This window comes from Colius striatus, chromosome 18 (assembly GCF_028858725.1).
Source record: "Colius striatus isolate bColStr4 chromosome 18, bColStr4.1.hap1, whole genome shotgun sequence".
Lineage (NCBI taxonomy): Eukaryota > Metazoa > Chordata > Aves > Coliiformes > Coliidae > Colius > Colius striatus.
The window spans coordinates 8,265,901-8,285,057 of NC_084776.1; the positions used below are offsets into that span (position 1 = coordinate 8,265,901).

At 39.1% G+C, this 19,157-nt stretch overlaps 1 protein-coding gene across 11 annotated transcripts in view; it reads left to right on the top strand.

Moving 5' to 3' along the window:
- The window catches only part of TNRC6C (trinucleotide repeat containing adaptor 6C), a 199,894-nt gene that overhangs the window by 169,908 nt on the left and 10,829 nt on the right, over positions 1–19,157 (top strand). For 5 of the 11 annotated variants that reach the window (XM_062010507.1, XM_062010506.1, XM_062010504.1 and 2 more), the window contains 12 exons: positions 3,941–4,150; positions 5,204–5,370; positions 6,022–6,126; positions 6,575–6,655; positions 7,278–7,335; positions 7,508–7,653; positions 14,025–14,174; positions 15,399–15,545; positions 15,963–16,085; positions 16,672–16,755; positions 17,075–17,306; positions 18,931–19,098. In XM_062010507.1, coding sequence (XP_061866491.1) covers positions 3,941–4,150; positions 5,204–5,370; positions 6,022–6,126; positions 6,575–6,655; positions 7,278–7,335; positions 7,508–7,653; positions 14,025–14,174; positions 15,399–15,545; positions 15,963–16,085; positions 16,672–16,755; positions 17,075–17,306; positions 18,931–19,098 — 1,671 coding nt within the window. The remainder of the gene's footprint in view (positions 1–3,940; positions 4,151–5,203; positions 5,371–6,021; positions 6,127–6,574; positions 6,656–7,277; positions 7,336–7,507; positions 7,654–14,024; positions 14,175–15,398; positions 15,546–15,962; positions 16,086–16,671; positions 16,756–17,074; positions 17,307–18,930; positions 19,099–19,157) is intronic. The other 6 variants (XM_062010508.1, XM_062010513.1, XM_062010514.1 and 3 more) reach the window with 3 other exon arrangements.

Here is a 19,157-nt window from a genome sequence, read left to right on the forward strand (position 1 = left end):
CTGAGGGACAGCCAGATGATACTTAAAAACCTGCTTCTGTTTTCACACAAGGTTGGACTCATTGCTGAAAGCCAAGTAAGAGCTTCCCTAATGCCAAGTGATAGAAGAAGGCATGGAGCTCCCCTGCCTGAACTGGAAATCCTTTCAGAAAACAAAGATTTGAAAGGTTATGGGTGGCTCTTTAAGTGTCTCTGTAACTCCCCCTTTCACACACACATACCCACACCCCCCCACGAGCTTCTTTCTTTTCTATTATTAGCAGACTAACTTATTTAGTAAGAAATCTCTTTTCTACCTAATTTCTTCCTTTTTCATCCACATAAGGTTCTAATACTTCGATTTGCCTGTATTGTAGTCATACACTCTGGTATTTATCACAGACCAAACAACTTCAAGGAAAAACACTTTCTGCCATCCAAATCGCTATAGGGTTATTTTGAGGGAAAACAACTGCATCCTGCCACAGTTTAGTTAACATTTCACTTTCCCTTGAGGATTTCCTTTTGGCTGTGGCCCAATGTTAATTATGTTTTTATTTCTATAAAACAAAGCTCTGCCAATGTGTCCATGTTTATTACTCACTGTGATCTTTTTGTTTCTTGCAATTCGAATTGTTTAAAAACTTCAATATTAAAACCTCACTTTATTGCCAAATAACCTTTTAATGGAGCTCATTCTATTGCAAAAGAGCATTCATGTGGATCTGGATGGTTTTTAAGGCATGGAGCTTTTTATCAGGAAAGCCTAAAATGCATGTTATTTTCATAAAGAAAATGGTAATTTTTCTCTGAGCAGAATTTGAGAACTTGAGGCAGGTTCAGATTTTGAGGCCACTGTTGAAGGTATTTCCCTTCCCAGCAGCTGTGTCAAGAAGTAAAAAGTAGCTTCTTGCTTTCATTTGACTCATGCAAGCCGCTGCAACGTCATTAGTGAGCTCCCTTTATTGTGATGGTACTGGAAAGCATCACGCTGCCAGAGGCAAGCTCTTGGGACTACAGACTCTTTGTCCACCAGCATACTGGATTATGTTTAAAATGGAGGAAAAACCTTGTTTAGAAAAAAAAAGAGTCCTTTGGACTCTCATGAAGCAAATTTCTTCTTCACCTGTAGAATTTACATGATTTAGTAAGAAATGTGACTTTATTTACCTTTAAAGTTTCTGAAATGCTGTCATATGGAGTCATAAGAAGGTACCACAGAGGTAGCAATGTTAACCCAGCAAGTACTTAACACAGAGGGGAAGACAGGTTTGGAATTGAGAAGTTCTCAGGAATTCACACACAGCTTTATTTTTGCAGAGTACAAGTAGTTTCTCCAGCAGACTTCAAGGTTTGTTTACAGTTTCCTGCACTTAAATTCATCTGTTAAGATTGTTTTGAAAACCTTCAGTTGATGCATTTTGTTTGCTTTCATGTACTTGCAAACATTCTCTTTTATGAAGGGCTGTCTGCCTCGTTATTTGTAATCCCTTAGTATTTACTGCTCAGTCCATTTAAAGCACTCAAAAGAACTTGGACATTACACATCTGTGGTCTTTGGTCAGTGTTGTGGAATTAATAGTGAAGAGCAACAGAAGGACCATTTCTTCTGAGTTTTTATTGTACAACCTAGCACACTTTGCAATATATGAATTTTGGTTTAAGGTTGATTTCATAAATTGAGTTTCTGAGAGTTGCATGAACTCAGGGAAACGTCAGTATTCTGCACTCTCTGTATTCTAGTTGGTGCTTTAGAGGTGCTTTGTTTGCTGTTTCATTTGCCTGCAGTTAATCTTTTTCAGATGCCAGTATGATTAAATACACACAGTTGTCTGACAAGGTTGCCTCCCGAGTAGTGAGGCAGAAATTCAAACAAAGCAGCCCTTTTAGAAAGTTGGCTTAAAGATACCAGCAGAAAGCTTTACTAAGTATTTTAGGTGCAACATCAAGGTAGTTGTGTTAAGCAGAGATCTGTTTATATACATACATGTGTGTGTCTGAGTTTGTTGTCTGTACACACTTTAAAATAACCAGAAATTTGAAACACATTGATAGAGCTTGAAACACTATTTTTGTTTTCAAGTGGAAATCAGTTTGAGTCAGTGTAGTTTAGGGGTGTTTCAGGAGTGTTTTAAAAACATAAATCTCACTGGCAGTGAATGGGCTTTATTAAGCTACTTGCTCCTCGACGTGACAGCTTAATTTGCGTATGTTTTCTGTCATATGCACCTTTAATCAGTATAAGAAATAGAGCCTAAAATAACTATAGAATATAATGCTACAGCCATGGACAGATAGGAGGCTGTCTATTTGAAAAGGACTTTTTGCTCTGCTAGTCAGTGCTTATTATTGGCATTGTGTGTTGCCTGTAGTTTCCAGTAACAGAAATTCTATTGAAATCACTAAGTTCTGCAAAGACTTGTTGCTCAATGGGGCACTATTGCTTAGTCAGTTTAATGTATTTCAAGGTACTCTTAACTAAAGCTCTTCTGTGACAACTTCCTGCCTTGTCTGCCTACTCATGATGTCACTTTGTGTAGAAAGTAAGTGTTGTTTCTGCTCTTTGAAACGTTTCCAGTATATTTTTGCAGGTAACACTGGGGAACAGAAAAACCCAGTAATGCTGCAGCAAAGTAGACAACCTGAAATGATAAAAATCTGCTGAAGGTAGAAATGGCACTGGTTTTGGGGTAGTAACAGAACCAAGTTTCTTTCTTAACCAGATCTATTTCATGTTGTGAGCTGCTAGAGCTTACAGATTTGGCAGGACAATAGTTGATCTAAATAAAATATCTGGATTTAATAATACCCATCTCCAGTGAAAAGAGAAGAAGGTCCTGAATTAGCAGCCTGCCTAATAGTTGGAAGTTTCAAGCAGTCTGAATCATGCAGTAGTTGTTGAGATCTTTGAATGCTTACTGTGATACTTGTGGAAAAATAGATTATTATCAGATATATGTAAAAAGTTCATTTCTTGCCTGTTATGAATCTCTTTTGTATATCTTTTTTTTAAGTGCCTTGAACTCCATCTGTGATCCAAATCTTGTCTCTCCAGAAAAAAAAAAGAGGCAATGGTCATTTTAAATTCAATTTACACTTTTGCTGTGTTGGTCCATGGGCTGTTGGTTAAGGACTCAGAAGCTATATGACTGTTCTGGCACATTCATCTTCAGTGCTAAAATAGATGTCCTTTGGATTTAAAGGCATTAATGTTCCAGTCAAGCTGGACTAAGACTGTCTCTTTATTGTAGCTTACATCTTTCAGTGAGCTGAAATATTAACTCCGTAGGCAAACGATAACCTCTACCTGCTGTCACTTGTGATTTGACTGTAGGTGCTAACTGCAGTCTCATCTAGCTCTCCTTAAAAATTGTATTTATTATCATGCAGAGGCTCAGTGATGAAGGGATACATAGGGAACACAGGCAAACATGAGCCCTAATAAAAGCTTTAAGGAATACAGGTAACATACATCGTCTACGTCAAAAGTGATAAGAAACAAGTACCATCTTAGTCATAGGGCTTGCGAAAGAGATTTGGCAATCTGTAAACAGTTAAATGGAATTAAAATAACTTAAAATCTTTCAGTGAAGCAAGACCCAGCTGAAATTTGGGTCCTGAATTTCTCCTGAATGCTGATGCTGCTGTATGAGCCCTGCATGGTCTGCTCTGAGGAGTCCTGTTCGAAGCAGCTGCTCCCCTGGGGCCAGGGCTGGTGGCAGCCTGACTGCTCCTGCCTGTGTTAAGAAATACTCTTTCTGTCTTCACAACTTGGTGCTAGTATTCAATCAAGAAAACGTTTGAGACTAAATCAAAGCCATTTTTTTTCCTAATACTTAATTAGGATCACTGTGTCTGCACTCTTTTTCCAGACAATCAAGTAAAATGTCCATCTTTGAACTTAATGACAAAAGAGACCTTTTCCCATCATCATTATTCTTCTCTCCTTCCCTTTGCTTCAGCAGGCTGGGGAGAAATGCCTACTGTCCACACAAAGACTGAAGCTTCTTGGGGAGAGCCGTCGTCCCCTTCTGCTGCAGTTGATAATGGCACTTCAGCATGGGGGAAACCCCCCAGCAGTGGTACAGGGTGGGGAGAGAATCCTGCAGAGTCGGCAGGGACATATGGAAGAACAAATGCTCCAGCTGCTGCCCCAGCACTGTGCAAACCAGGTACGTGTGTGGATGTCACTGTCATTAAGAGGTTGGGAAAAAAAGGCAAAGTGAGTTTGTTTCTGCCAATATTTTTAAGCAGCATGTCTGGTTTTCTGTGCATTGGAACCAGATGCTATTTGGATAATTTATTTCTCAAAATTGAATTAGCTGCCTCAAAATGTTTACATTCCAGATTCATACAAAAATATTGATACAGTGCATTGATCCATTACATTCAAAGGTATTCCTTGGAGTATTTTTGCACACTTTACAAGCAGTATAGTGGAGATGCAGAAAGCTGAAACTGCATGTAAATAATAATCCCAAGGTGTACAAAAGAAACCTCTATTGGAATGTGAAGCAACTGAACTCAGTCAAGATAGGATTGATTGTGGTAGGAAAAGCAACATATGAGAATGACTATTCATAACATCACTGTTTGCTTAAAGTGATGAGTAGGTACCTTCTTCAGCTATTAATACTGTTCACAGGTTCAGGAACACTGTGAACTACTGACTGCTTCACAATCCTAACTAATGGTATTTGATAAGAATCTTTCCATCTCTAAATGCCCTGAAGGCTACAGAGCTTGTTTTAGACTTCTGGTTTGGCTCTTAAAGTCTTTTAATCTTCACTCCTTCAAAATAATATACAGAGAGATAGTGTAGAGAAGACCCAGAAAACCTGAAAAGAGGAGTGAGAGGTCTTGAGATGGTTTTTAAACCTCAGTTTTAAACAGAATAAATGGAATGAAATAAAACTGGGTGACACAACCTTGGAACTGAATGTAAAGTGTTCCCTGCAGCCCATGTGCTCCTTGATTACATTCTTCTGAGACAGGAATGAGTTTCAGACAGTTGATGACCCTGAAATTTTAGAGAACTGTTCTGATTTGCTAGCTTCAAAGAAGACATCCTTATCATTAAATGCTGATTACGCTCTCAATGAACCTCTCTATCTCTTGAAGATGCTCAAATGTTAACATCCTGAGTATGGTCCAAGAGAATACTTCTGTAAAATTTTCAGGAAATTGAGTAAGATTTTTCTTCTACCTCTTTCCTTTCCCTCCAGCTTCAAAATCTATGCAAGAAGGCTGGGGCAGTGGTGGGGATGAAGTGAATCTCAGTACTAGTCAGTGGGAAGATGAAGAAGGAGATATGTGGAATAATACTGCTTCACAGGAAAGCAGCTCCTCCTGTAATTCTTGGGGGAACGCCCCGAAGAAAGGACTTCAAAAGGTAAGATAAAAACTAAGATGCTCTAGAAAAGAGTGGAATTAGTATAACATTTCTAGAATAAGTTGTCACAATTGTATTGTTATGTTAAGCCTGGACTGTTTTAATTAGACCTCTGACACCTGAACACAAACACAGCTTGCCACTACAGTGGTTCAAGTACAGCCTACCTTGTTTCCAGGGGAAAATGGGAGCTCTTTGACTTTAAGCCTATCAGATTCTTCAGGAGTTTGTTTGTTGCTTTTGTTTACTCTAAGTTTTCTAAGCTTTGATGTATTCCAAAGAAATGATAATGTATTAACAGAAACAGAAAAGGTGTTAAGGGGGCTTTCAGACACTTTCCAGAGTGGTAGAAAGTAGTTTATGATGGTTCAACAGCAAACACCTGTTTCCTATTTGTGAGGAATAAACAGATAATTGTAAAGTGTGTACTGGTATGAGATCTAAGCAATCTTGTTTTAATGCTGCACTTAACCAAGAACATAGTCGATTATGTCGGGTGTTTTCCATTGCACAGTCTTTATTTCAGGACAAGGCCAGGCTGTAACTTAAAAGGAATTGGGAATGCATTTAGCCAGTTTGTTTGTTGTTCCATTAGCCAACAGTTAGGCCAGTGATTTGATCAAGTATGGTTGTTTCTTGTACTGTCCGCAGCCCAAAACAAATCCACGCTTGTCCCTTGGTACTTTCTGGAGAACTGAAAGGAAGAGACTTCTTAAGGATTTTGTGATAGAAAAGCTGCACAGAGATCTTTTAAAGGTGTTTATCTAGACGCTCTTGTTTGTTTTTAAGAAAATACACTGAGTAACATTCTTAACTTCAAGGTTACAAACTTGGTTTTGGGAATGTTTTTCAGGAAGTGTTGTACTATTTCAGAAACTTTCATTTCATTATGTTTTTCTGCCGAGGATTAAGATGAAGTACGTAAATTCAAAGATGGCTTTAATTCAGTGGTCAGCAAATCAAATACTAAATAGTACACTGAACACCTCTTCATCTGAGATAAAATTTGTACACTTTGTGGGGGAAGAGAATCGTAGTTACGTTGCTCGGAGGGTTCTTCAATACTTTCTAAATTAATGTACTAATATATCTTTCAGTAGCATGTCTTATTAATAAGAAAAACTTAACATATCTTTTATGTACGTCTCACTCATATGGATATGGGAAGCAGACCATTAATGGAATCTCCCATTTATTTACTAAGGGCATGAAGACATCTAGCAAGCAAGATGAGGCCTGGATCATGAACCGTCTGATAAAACAGCTCACAGACATGGGCTTCCCTGTGAGTAGTGTTGCTAGCTAGCACACCTGTGGCTTCTCTTTTGTAGCATGTAATTCTGACTTTTGATGTTTCAGACTGTAGCTACAAAAAAGATCTTCAGTCTCTCCTTCAGAGTGGGAAGGAATTCTGTTACCTGCATTTTAGACATCTAGTTGAATTTCAGAAAAATGCCCTAAGCTAGTAGGGTGCTCTCTAAGGTCACTTGATGATATACTTGATGTGATGACATTTATAGCTCTTTTGAAGTTTAGAGTTTTATAGCAACAGATGTTACATTGAACTTCAGTAATAATTCCACTCCTGTTCCTCTTTTCTTACTGAACAGATGAGATTAGAGCATAGCTGGGGTTCACTTTAGAGGAAAGCATAGGATAGTGATATTGAAGTTGTCCATAGAAAACAGGAAACAATTTAAGCAGAGCAGTGTGGTTTGACAAACTGAAACTAACTGAATTGTTGTGGGGATTGCTAAAAGCAAAAAAAAAATGGGCACAGACAGCGTTTGCTCTGCTGAGCAAATGTGAAATCCAACATTTAAGAGACTGACCCATTTTCTCAGTTTGCTTTGAAATCATATAAGCATGATTACTTTTTCTCTTAACATAATCTTTGTTTTTGACAGAGAGAGCCAGCAGAAGAGGCCTTGAAGAGCAACAATATGAATCTCGATCAGGCCATGAGTAAGTGTCTATGTATCTCAGGAACCATTCATGATTCTGAGAGTTTCATCTTACCCAGATCAGTTGGATTCTATTTATTTTCTTGCTTTTGTAAACGAGATTTCTCTGAACTACTGTTGGCGAATTCATTGTCTTTGCATCCCGTTTCAATCTATTTCCCCCTTCTGTGAAGGTGCTCTGCTGGAAAAGAAGGTGGAAATGGACAAGCGTGGAATGGGAGTGACCGACTATAATGGAATGGTCACCAAACCCCTTGGCTGCCGCCCACCACCAATCTCCAAAGAGTCTTCCATGGACCGCCCCACCTTCCTTGACAAGGTAAGTTTGGAAATAGGAGCATGATATACAAGTCAAAACCATACCCAGTGTAGAAATATTGATGATTTCCACTGTTTAGAAAACTGTAAAGAGAAATGTGGTAAATAATTACATATTGCCTTATTCATTTTCTTTCCTTTAACCGTGTGGAGAAGTTATTCCTTGTAGAAAGGACCGGTGATTTGATTCCCACATAGAACTAAGCAATGGTCATCCCTAGTGTTGCATTTGAAAAGAAAACTTAGTAAGGAATCGGTAATGCAATGGAACTAGAAATGGGAAAAGCAGGGAAACAGAGTGCAGAAAGCCTTTTCACTCTGTAAGAGGCAAGAGAGTTGGTGACTCTTGCCCAAATTAATGGCCAGGCAGGACCAAGGCCAAAATCTTCAAGAATTAGGCTCCTAGTTCCTTTGAGTATTGAGCTCCTTACAGATTTCAGTGAAAGTTCAGTGCTTAAATAGGAATGAGGAGCTGAGGTATTGCTGATCAGTTGGAGAGCAGACACGCAGTCATAAATGTACTTCCCTGATGAGCTTCTTTTTCAGTGATCACATATGACAAATTCTCCAGCACCATTTAATGACTGAGAAGGCTCCAGAAGATGTAGGGAAAAGTGCAGCCAAATCTTCAGTAGGAAGTGAGATATACAACCTGACAAAGTCCTACCAAGACACCCACCAATTCACATCAGAATTCCCCCCTAAATTATTAAGAGGGAAAGAATGCTCTCCAGTGTCATTTGAAATATTCGTGATTTAAGAGTGCAGAAATCAGTGATTTTCACAAACACTACTGAAACCAGTTTATCTTCCATAAGCTGTTACCAGATCTGAGACAGTAATGATACCTAGTCTTGGTAACACAGACTATATTTTAGAAGTTACTGACCCTGAATACTGATTATCTCTCCATCTCTTCACCCCGTATTTTCTTGTAGTCTTCACTATAGCATTATCTTTAAAGTTGTGGTATGTGTTGTGACAGATTCCCAGGTGTGGTGTTAATAAAAACAGCGTGGCACTGTGGCAGGACATCTGATAAATGCTGACCCTTTAATGACAACTGTTACTAATTCTGCTGACCTCACAGTCTAAAGGGTTTGCAGAGTTTTAGTGTTGGTACTGTGCATCCCAAGTGCATCTTCCATAATTGTGGATTATTTATATCCATAAGGAAAAATTCGCATCTACATAAAATTTGCTTTGGAGGATCCTTACTTACTAGAAGTTTTTGTGGTAGTTCAAATGCTGCTATAGGGCTACATAATCTAGTTTCATGGCAGTTTCCACAAAAGTTTATATATTAGAAAACTGCTTTTCTGCTTTTGCAGGAATAGTAACATATATTGTTCCTCAACTCCCTACTTATAATCAGATAACACAGGGTCTGTTTTGATGATGTTGCCTAGTCCAGACTAAACTGATCATGTCTTTCCTACAGTGTAAGACTCAACCTGGATCTTCTTCCTTCTTTTTATCTTCCTGCCATGTAAAATTCGTTCTTGACTATGGCAAATCTATTTGCTTATGGCAGATTTTAATGAATACATGCATTGACAGATCTCTGTCCTGATGAAGGTCACAAAATTCACGCTTTCATGTCAGTTAACCTTTTATTTCCTGTGCTAACAATATCTTGAGCAGTACAATTATTACCAGAGAGAGAGATACATAATGCATAATTATGGAAACGTATGTTAAACACAACTTTAGAAAAGAGTACTGAGATCATTAATATTCATACAGCAAATAAAATCTTTCAGTCTAGGCATAATCTGTCACAGCGACTTTGCTGTAGCAAAGGAAGTAATCCCAAACTATATTTGTTAGCTATCAATGTTGAGCAACTTGATAAGTGAATTAAACAAATATAGGTTCTACTCAAGAATAGGTGTTTTTTTCCAAGGAAATTCTATTTTCACAGCTCATGCTACTACAGAAACTTCTCCAAAAGCTTTTTGGTCTTTTACGGTGTTATTTCAGAGCTGTCTCACATCCTGTTCAGATCATCATCGTTGGTCAGTGAACAAGCTCTCCACACAGCTGCATAAAATGCTTCAGCCAATGGTCCTTATTTTATTTATTGTCATATCAAGTCATTATGGGTTTTTTTGGCTTTGCTGGGTCTTTGATAAGTTTATGCAAGGCTTCATGAAATCGTTACATTGGGCTCAAGTGCTCATTGCTACCACTCTTTCTCAGGGGATTCTCTCAGTTCACCTCAGTTGAGACTCCATGATTTTTCCCCTGCGTTTTCTCTTGATAGGTAAAGCCTGCAGTTACTTATTTTTTTTCACCTTATGCATTTGAGGAGAGGGAATTTCCAGCCCTGACATTTGCTTCTGGACCTATTGAACTCCGTTCTCTATGGATTAGTAGTGGTCTGTGCAATTAAACATTACCTTTGAATATTTGCTTTCACTTGCTCCTCAACACTTGCTGCAGTAGTCTTTATTCTGTGTCACACTGAGTCAATCTTTGGCACTCGGTGCATTGTTAATTGTATTATTTTTCAGGATGTTATCTTGCCCTGTAGCATCATAAAGGAGAAGGGAGAAAATCCAATGTCTTCAAGGAAATAGAGATCCAGCCTAGCAGTACCCCGATACGTGATCTCAACCACATTGTCTTATCCTTGGTGGCAAGCATACTGTACTTAGGTATCAGATTTGCTTGAAGATGATGTCTTCTGGAGTCATCAAATTTCAAAAAGAAAAGCATGTAAGATTTTCCTAGAAACATCCTTAAAAATATTAGAAATAAGTCCAGAGGACTTCAAAGGATCTTTTCTTAAGAATGTAGGGATTTGGCTTGAGTACCACTCCTGAGTACTGGAACTCAAGTTTGGTATGTATTCTCACTGCACCTATCAAATATTCTTTCTCAGCTCTGATGAAAAATGTGGTGATCTACTGATCTGCACTGACCACCCCATAACTGAAAAGCTTGAACCAGACAGAGACATCACATAATTTTTTAGCATAATCTCATGCAGATGTTGAACTCTGGACCATTGTGTTGGATGTATGGGATCAACAGTCAGGTCAGCTCTCTGAAGAGAAGTCAGGTCAGCCTGCTTTGGCATTAGCTCAAGCTTGCCTTCAGGTGAGGTTTCTGTTAGTTCCACGGCAGACTTGTTTTCCCTCTTGCTTTCCTCTGTCTTTGGGATGTTTTTAATGCTTTCTCCCATACTGCCAGCAGAGGGTCTTGTCTTCCTTTGATTCTGCTTCCAGACTTTTTTGCAAATCCTTGAGCATGTAGAAGATTGAAATTCTCACCTTACAAGTTGTCACCTTTTCACTACTGTCTTATTCACAGCTCTTCCTCTCTGCTAGTGAGGTCTACAAGCCTTGATGCCTGTTGACTGCAATCTTGTTCTTCCAAAAATATTCCAAACAGACTTTTCCATTGTTTCTAATTAGAATGTAGAGTTGGGGGTTTGTTTTAACTTTTTCCTTCCCATTCTGATCCCATTTGTCTCTGGTGAGTGTGATTGGGTTTGGTCTTTGAGATAATGAATGGATATTTTACTGTTACACAGAAATACTTCTGTAGGTCTCAGAATTAGATGATGATCACTAGAATATTAAGGTTGACTTTTAAATGATTCTTCTTTCTTCCATCTCTGCTTCCTATGATCCAGTGATTGTTTCTTTTGTGAGCTTCCAAATTTTGAAACCTCTTTCGTATTCTTCTGTTTCCAAAGCAAGAACACCAGTGATGAGTACTTCTTTAAACCTAAATCCTGTCAGATTTGAGGAGAACTTATTCAAAGTGATATTTTATTACTTTAACTTCCTCTTTTGGAGGTTTTTTTTCTCTTGTAAGGAGTTATTTGTGTGTATTTTCTACTGCTTCTGTAAATGACTTTGTAAAAGACCTTTTGTAGAATAATTAACCTTGCATCTTGTCTATTGGGACATTTCAATTGGTGAAGTGGAAGATATTGGCAGGTGACTGCCAAAGTGTCCAGGAATCCTCTGCTAAATTGTCCATATCTCACAGAGAGAAAAAATATTTGAGTAATACTACTTGCATTACAAATTCTATCGTGTTTGGGTCAGGGATTTTCCAAGTCCTGAAAGTAATTACTGTTGAGCACCAGTGTGGTGTGGTGCTTTCTGTTGGGTAACTGTAGAAAGAAATGCCACTAAAGGTAGGATTTTACAGTTGTGTCAAATCTCTTCCAAAAAAAGTCCAAAGCAGTGCTGGATTGAGCATGATTTTGGTGATTCAGATGTAGGGGATTTGTTTAATTGATTAACTTAAGGGAGAAATGAAACATGTTTGCATGAAAATCTCTGAAGAGAAAGGTTAAGTAAATGAGATTACTCTTCAGGAAACAATTATTACATAAAGGAAGCTAAAAAATAATGGGTCACATACCATTGTCAGTAGTAAATGTATCACCAACTCCAAGTTGAGAATGACTGATGAGTACATTGTGTTGAGTGACTAAAATGCTTTATGTTGAATGAATTTATTTCAGTTCTGCTTACCGAGCACAGATTTGTGCAGCACAGTTAGCATCTTAGAACAAGTTCAAAAAAACCCCAAAACCAACAAAGTAAATGTGAACAATGTGTTATAACCTTACTACAATAGACATTTGCTGCAGTTGCAGCTAAGAAACACACTAGGGAAGGTGGTCTCACAGCAGGAGACCTGCCTGGTCTGGAAATTAGATGCCTGAGTCTCTACTGTGGCTTGTCTTCCACCGTCCCTGGCACTGCCTCTTTCGAAAATGAGAAAAAATCATGTCAGTGAGACAAGACTTAAATAAATCTTGGAGCAGGGAGGGGTTGCATTGCTCTTTCATGGTCAATAAGTCTGTTCACATAAGAAACAATGGCATCTGAAGGAGAGAGCATGCAGGGAACTTGAAATTATTTTCACTTTAAAGGGGGAAGGGTAGTATTGTAAACATAGGTCTGTGATCTAAGGAGAAATCCTTGAACCTGTTACTGTCATGCAGGCTGCAGTTGTTTGTGGAGTGTGACTGATGTCCAGTAGAATGTAAAATATCTTGAGCTGAAAGGCCTTGGGGATATCATTAGAAAATGTCAGTGTCCCCCTCAGGATAGTCAGATAGCATGTCAAGTGTCACTTTGCCTGATAGTAAAGAAACTTTTTCTTTTCATCAAAGGAGAGCTGTTGAAAATGCGTTTTTCAGGATTAACTTGGAACATAAAATTTACCAACCGTGTTTGCTGCATTAGTTTGGGGATCTGGTCAGTGGACTGGGCTGCTTTTTTAACAAAGGCAGCTTATCAATATTTCTCAATCTTCAAGGGCATTGAATTTATTCATTGAAATAACCTCCCTTCTCACATATTTAAAAGCCTTTCTTTGCAATGAAGATATTACCAGAAAAACATCAGTCCAGCACTTGGCAAATTGAAGGTTTTTCCCTCTGCCTGTTTTTGAGGTCTGTTTTGTACACGGTGTTATTTGATCACGTTTGCCGCAGGCTTCTCAGACATCAAAGCACAGTTTGAGGTAGAACTCAGTACCCCACTGTAATACCAGCTAGGTACCTACCTGTTTGATTGGAGATTATACAATTCATGGTATTTTCTGACTTGCTGTTTGGTCCCTGTGGGAGCTGCCTTCTGTGCATCGGATCCATGTTCAACCCTGGTTCCTTACAGTCCAGTTATCAGAGTGGGTTCCTTATGTCTTGCTAAAATCTGCATCTTCCCAGGGAATGTTCAGTCAGCATCTTAATCACCTTCCTGGGGATGCTACACAGACAACATTATCATTATTGTTTTTAAGTGTTTCTGTGTTTGTTGGGTGTGTTAGAGTGTAGTGTTTCATAGTGCATAATAATAACTCAGTGCTATGTGAATATTAAGAGGCTCATGTGTCTCAGTTAGGAAAGGGGATTAATGCAAAAGAGCAGAGCTATGATGTGGAACCATACACAACCTGGTTTCATACTGATCTGGCCTTTACAGAGTTCTGGATGAGCAAAAGCAGTGTGTTTTGTGTTCTATGCTCTGCTGCTGAGAGTTTATCAAACTAACAGAAGACTTCCCTGAGATGTGCTGGGAAGTAAAATCTGGTGGAAAAGGGGAGAAAACCTGAAAGGACGAGGAGGAATGGCTGCATGATAGCTCTGCCATCCTTCTAGTGGGTGAGGGTGATTGTGAATTAAGCTCAACAAAGAAAAGAAAAACAGTACCTTAATCCTCTTTCTCTCTTTCTTCTCCCTTCACTCCATACTTTCATTCCCTGTTATTCATACCTTTTTTTTTTAATAAAATATTTTTATTCATCCATGCCCTTTTATATTTCCATGGGACACTGCTTTGTGTGCTGCCTGCTCCTGGGCACTGCACACAGCTCACCCTTTCTTTCTCCAATCAGGATGGCGGCCTAGTGGAAGAGCCCACTACTTCACCATTTTTGCCTTCACCAAGCCTGAAGCTCCCCCTTTCAAACAGTGCACTCCCTAATCAGACCCTGGGCGGGATTGCCTCAGGGCTGGGCATGCAAAACTTGAATTCTTCTAGACAGGTAAGGCTGTTGGGGGAGATTTCAAGTTGAATTTCAGGTCTCTTGGATTGCTAGTGCCCATCACTTCCCCAGGGGAAAGAGTGCTTTAACTCAGAGTACGTGCAACAGCTTTGCTCATGTGAAATACCAGTGGAGAAACTACCTGCTGTGGAAACATTTCACATTGTAGGACATAAAACAACTGCTTAGTTGTAATCAGCCCACTGATGACACATATCCATTGAGACTGTGGTAGTATGGACTTATACCCCTGAATCCTGACGTACCTCTGACTTGATTGATGCAAAGTTTCTTTTTGTGAGGCATTGCTAATTGTCACAGACTCAAAAAGGCAAAGACATTGCTCTAATTTGTCTTTCCTGCCTGGCATAATTATTCAGTGATGAGATGAGTGAGAAGTGATGGGGGCTTTTTTATTTCTGCTTCAAGTGTCAAGACAGCTCACAGCTTTGACAGGTGGTAAGAAACTATGCTTCTGGTCAAATAGAGCACTGCAGCAAGAGAGATGTTTTGGCCCTTGGGTGTTGAACACCCTGAAAGAGAAAGAAAAGGATGGGAAGATTGATAAATGCCACAAGACATGAGGGGCTGTAAACTGCTGTTGAGTATGAAGAGGTTAGTTTTGCCAAATAAATTGCAGTTCCAGCACAGATAAAAAATAATCCAGAAAAACTCTTTATAACATTCTGTGGTGTCTTTCATTACATTCATTCTTTTCAAGTTAGTTTTCTAAAGACAATAGTTGTCCAGAACTTAAAAGCTCATATCTTACAGAAGTGGAGACTGCACTAGTAGCACATCCATTATCAGTAGCTCTGTAAAATGACTAAGTATAAAAGCTGCTTAGCTAATTTAAGGATTGGAGTGTTGTCAGTTTGACTGCATTTCCCAGTCTGTTGCTACACAAATACATTTATGGCAAATGTTTTTCATTGTTCAGCTTGTGACCCTGTAGGGTTATGCATCTTTATAAACAGAGTATTCAACTTCAGCTGCCTTTTGTTCAGGCATTGATGCAAAGTTTTGGTGGTTTGGGATGTTGGGTACGTGGTGATCTCTCCCATGCCTGATTCTAATCCTGATTGTCAATACAGTCGGTGTGTAATGGGTTCTTATCCATGTCTGTCATAATCACTGAGGATAAAGACTGCACAGATAAGTAACTTTCAAGTTGTATGTTGAGTGGTGTCTTTAAATGCCTATGTCTATCTTGTCCTGCTGTAGATACCGAGTGGCAATCTGGGTATGTTTGGCAATAGTGGAGCAGCACAAGCCAGGACCATGCAACAGCCGCAGCAACCGCCAGTGCAACCTCTTAATTCATCCCAGCCTAGTCTTCGTGCTCAAGTGCCTCAGTTTCTATCCCCTCAGGTTAGATGACATTTCCATCCTTGAATTCTTCCTTTTCCCTGGAACTCTTCCTTAGATGCTCTTCTCTACTGTTGCCCAGATATATCTGTATATCTAGTAAACATGTGGCATGGGTAAGATGGTCTCCTCTGTATATTCTGTATGTTACCTGTGTGGGCACGTTCATGTGTTCCTTTTTGCAAAAAGCAGTGTTTCTAGAGAGCTGAAGAGTTTGTTTCACAGCTCTTTTTCTATAAATGCATGTTTGAGTGTGGTTATTAGGGTTTATATTAGAGCCTCTTACTAAGTCTTTGATAGTTTGTGGTACTACTTCTGGTAATGTTTGCCAGCTGTTGCCTTACAGCTCTTATTAATGACTTAAACAGTCGCCTGTGTTAAAAGCAAACATACAGTGTTTAATACACTACTCTTTCTTAGGTTCAAGCACAGCTTTTGCAGTTTGCAGCAAAAAACATTGGTCTCAGCCCTGCACAGTTAACCTCGCCAATTAATAATCCTCAGCATATGACGATGTTGAACCAGCTCTATCAGCTGCAGCTGGTAAGTTAAAAGACATGGCCAATAAGCTCTAAATCAGAGTTGAAGGCATGAAGATAAAATAAGAGAACAGCCAACCAAAAATTTAAATGGATGTGGTGGTCTTCACAACAATCAGATGCTGATTTCCTTGGTAGAGTTTCGCATGGTTTCTGCCTCAGGCTTTTTAGATAGTAATTTGTGGAATAATTATCTGTCACAGCTGAGTGGTGGAACTAAAGAATGAGTTGTCTTCAAACTAATAAAGACAATATACTATGAGTAATATACTATAGTATGATAATATACTATAAGTAATATAGTATATTCTCAAAACAACTTTAATTGAAGGTTCCTGTCTTTAATGACCACTTGTTGCTCACAAACTTAATCGTGGTTTTTTATTTGATATAGAAAAGAGCCACGAACACTGGACTGAAACAAGTGTATTAGAAAATATGTTTGTAACAACATTTTTGTTTCAATTACTGTTTTCAAAAAACTCTATAATGTTTCAGTTTTCTCTATTTTATAGTGTACCAGAGCAGTTCAGCCACGCTTGTTGGGCTGTTGATGTTCTAGCCACTGACCTCTCATTTCTGCCTTGTAGGCGTACCAACGTTTACAAATCCAGCAGCAGATGTTACAGGCTCAGCGTAACGTTTCCGGACCCATGAGACAACAGGAGCAGCAAGTAGGTTTGCCTGCCAGTTCAATCTCTCTGTTAGATTTGGATTCAGTAGCCTAGAGAGATTGTACCACATTATACCAAAGCCGCTAGAGCTTCCTTAGAAACAATAAAGTGCATGGCTTGAGTATTGAAAAGGAAAGGGTGCTGGAGTAATAAAGCTGTTTCGCAGCATTCAGTTATTGGAGGAAGGCTCTTCAACCCTTAATACAGTCAGTTTTTACTTGTAAAGAGATCTGTTGTGTCATTTCACTGTAGAGAAAGATGCAAGAAATGTGGTGTCTTTTTGTTCAATTAAACATTTATTGATTCTTTTCCTTGCCAGGTTGCACGTACAATCAATAACATGCAGCAGCAGATCCAGCAGCACCAGCGCCAGCTGGCCCAGGCCCTGCTTATGAAGCAGCAGCCTCCCCCTCCACATCTATCTTTGCACCCCTCTGCAGGCAAATCAGCCATGGATAGCTTTTCACCCCATCCCCAGGCTCCCGGCCTACCTGACCTGCAGACCAAAGAGCAACAGTCTTCACCGAACACCTTTGCTCCTTACCCTCTTGGTAAGTGTCCTTCGTTAAAGCAGTTCTGTATGAGAAAGGCAGGGGGAGTGTCTTGCCTTAATTCAGCATTTAAATATTTTGCTCCACAGTATAACAAATACAGAAATACAAGAGATGTGTTTATTAAATAACACCGAACTTCCAAAACAAAGTCATGGTACTACATCCCTATTTGGTTGCTGTTCATGTGGCTCTATTTGCTCACCTGTGCTCTGCCTACAAATATCAGAAGATTTGCTTAATGAGCTCTCTACATATGTTGTTCTCTATGAACTAAATGTAAATTACCAGTGTCAGGTTGTAAATTACACAAGTATCATATTGATAAACAGAAATATCACCTGGAAGTTATGCAAAGTCATCTTTCTGCTGTGATCGTCACTGATAAGGAATCAATTTTGGTTAATGTACTTCAAGAAAGATGGGGAGCAGTTGGAAGGAATGCAGAGACAGTGTTGTGCAGATGGTTAGGTGTTTCAAAAACATGGCTACTAAGGAAGAAATGGAATCTTCCACTCACTTTAGTCTAAAGAGAAGACTTGAGACACATGCAGGCATCTTCAAAAATGTGCAAGATTAGCTTCAAAGAAGTTTTCTTGCATGTGTCTGATGCAAGATGGAATAAACTTTTGTTGCACAAAAGGAAATCTAGTTAAAAATAAAGATCACTTATTTACTTTAAGCAAAGGAGAATGGTGGAATAAATTACCTGTGAAGTTTCTGAACTCTTCACCCATCGTTTTGTGGTAGTTAGACATAGATCTGTCCAATATGATTGGTGTCAACGTAATGGATTTGGCCTTGAGACAGCGTGAACAGACTAACCTTTCAGACCCATTTTCTGTGATTGTTTGATCTGTGCTACAGACCTCATTTATGACATAAAGGAATTAATTTAATCTCTTTGTCAGTGTCTTTATGCTGTGTGCCATAGACTGGCCAAGCTTTACCTACCATGCAGCAGTTAAAGGAGGTAATTCTGACTGATATGTTGAGCTGTTACAGCAAAGAGCATCAAAAGGCAAAAGTTTATGAATTAAAGGCCTAAGTCTAAGAGATTTTTATCATATCTCAGCTTCCTGTGTTCTGCTAACATTATATATTAATTATATAGCAAAAAGAGCCTGGATTCATGTCACAGAAGCATGTCAAAATGACCCCCTAAATATAATTGGAGTGATTCTGTTTTGTGTACACAAATATTTGCCCAAGTAGTACAATACCTGTTCTGATGAATAGCAGCTGTTTGTATGACCTTTTAATTAGTTGCTTTGTTTCAGATGTTTAAAATATTGTCAGCAAGATGAAGTGGCAGGTGTCACGGAGGTGTGCTGGGGAGATATGAGGAGTATTTTGGCTTAGCAGTGGAATGCTGACAACTGTGAAATATTATTCCTGCATCTTTTGGTTTTCTCCTTTTAGCATTTTAACATTTTCTGAATTCATGAGAGTTAATATTGGTGTCCCCATAAAAGCAAAAAGTTCTTGGCAGCAGTTTGAAATGACACCACCAGCATGCAGGTGTCTGAAAATCAACCTTCAGTCATTTCTTCAGTCAGATTTTTACAGTCATCTTTTCACCTTGCAGTACATTATGGATATCTAATGACCTGTTTCCCCTTAGCTGGACTGAACCCGAACATGAATGTAAATAACATGGACATTACTGGTGGTTTGTCAGTGAAGGACACTTCTCAGTCCCAGTCTCGCCTTCCTCAGTGGACACACCCCAACTCAATGGATAACCTGTCTAGTGCTGCTTCTTCGCTTGACCAGAACTCCAGCAAGCACGGTACGTTGCCCTCAGTCTCTGCAAGTTTGGCTTTTTGAGACTGGACTCATACAGCAATT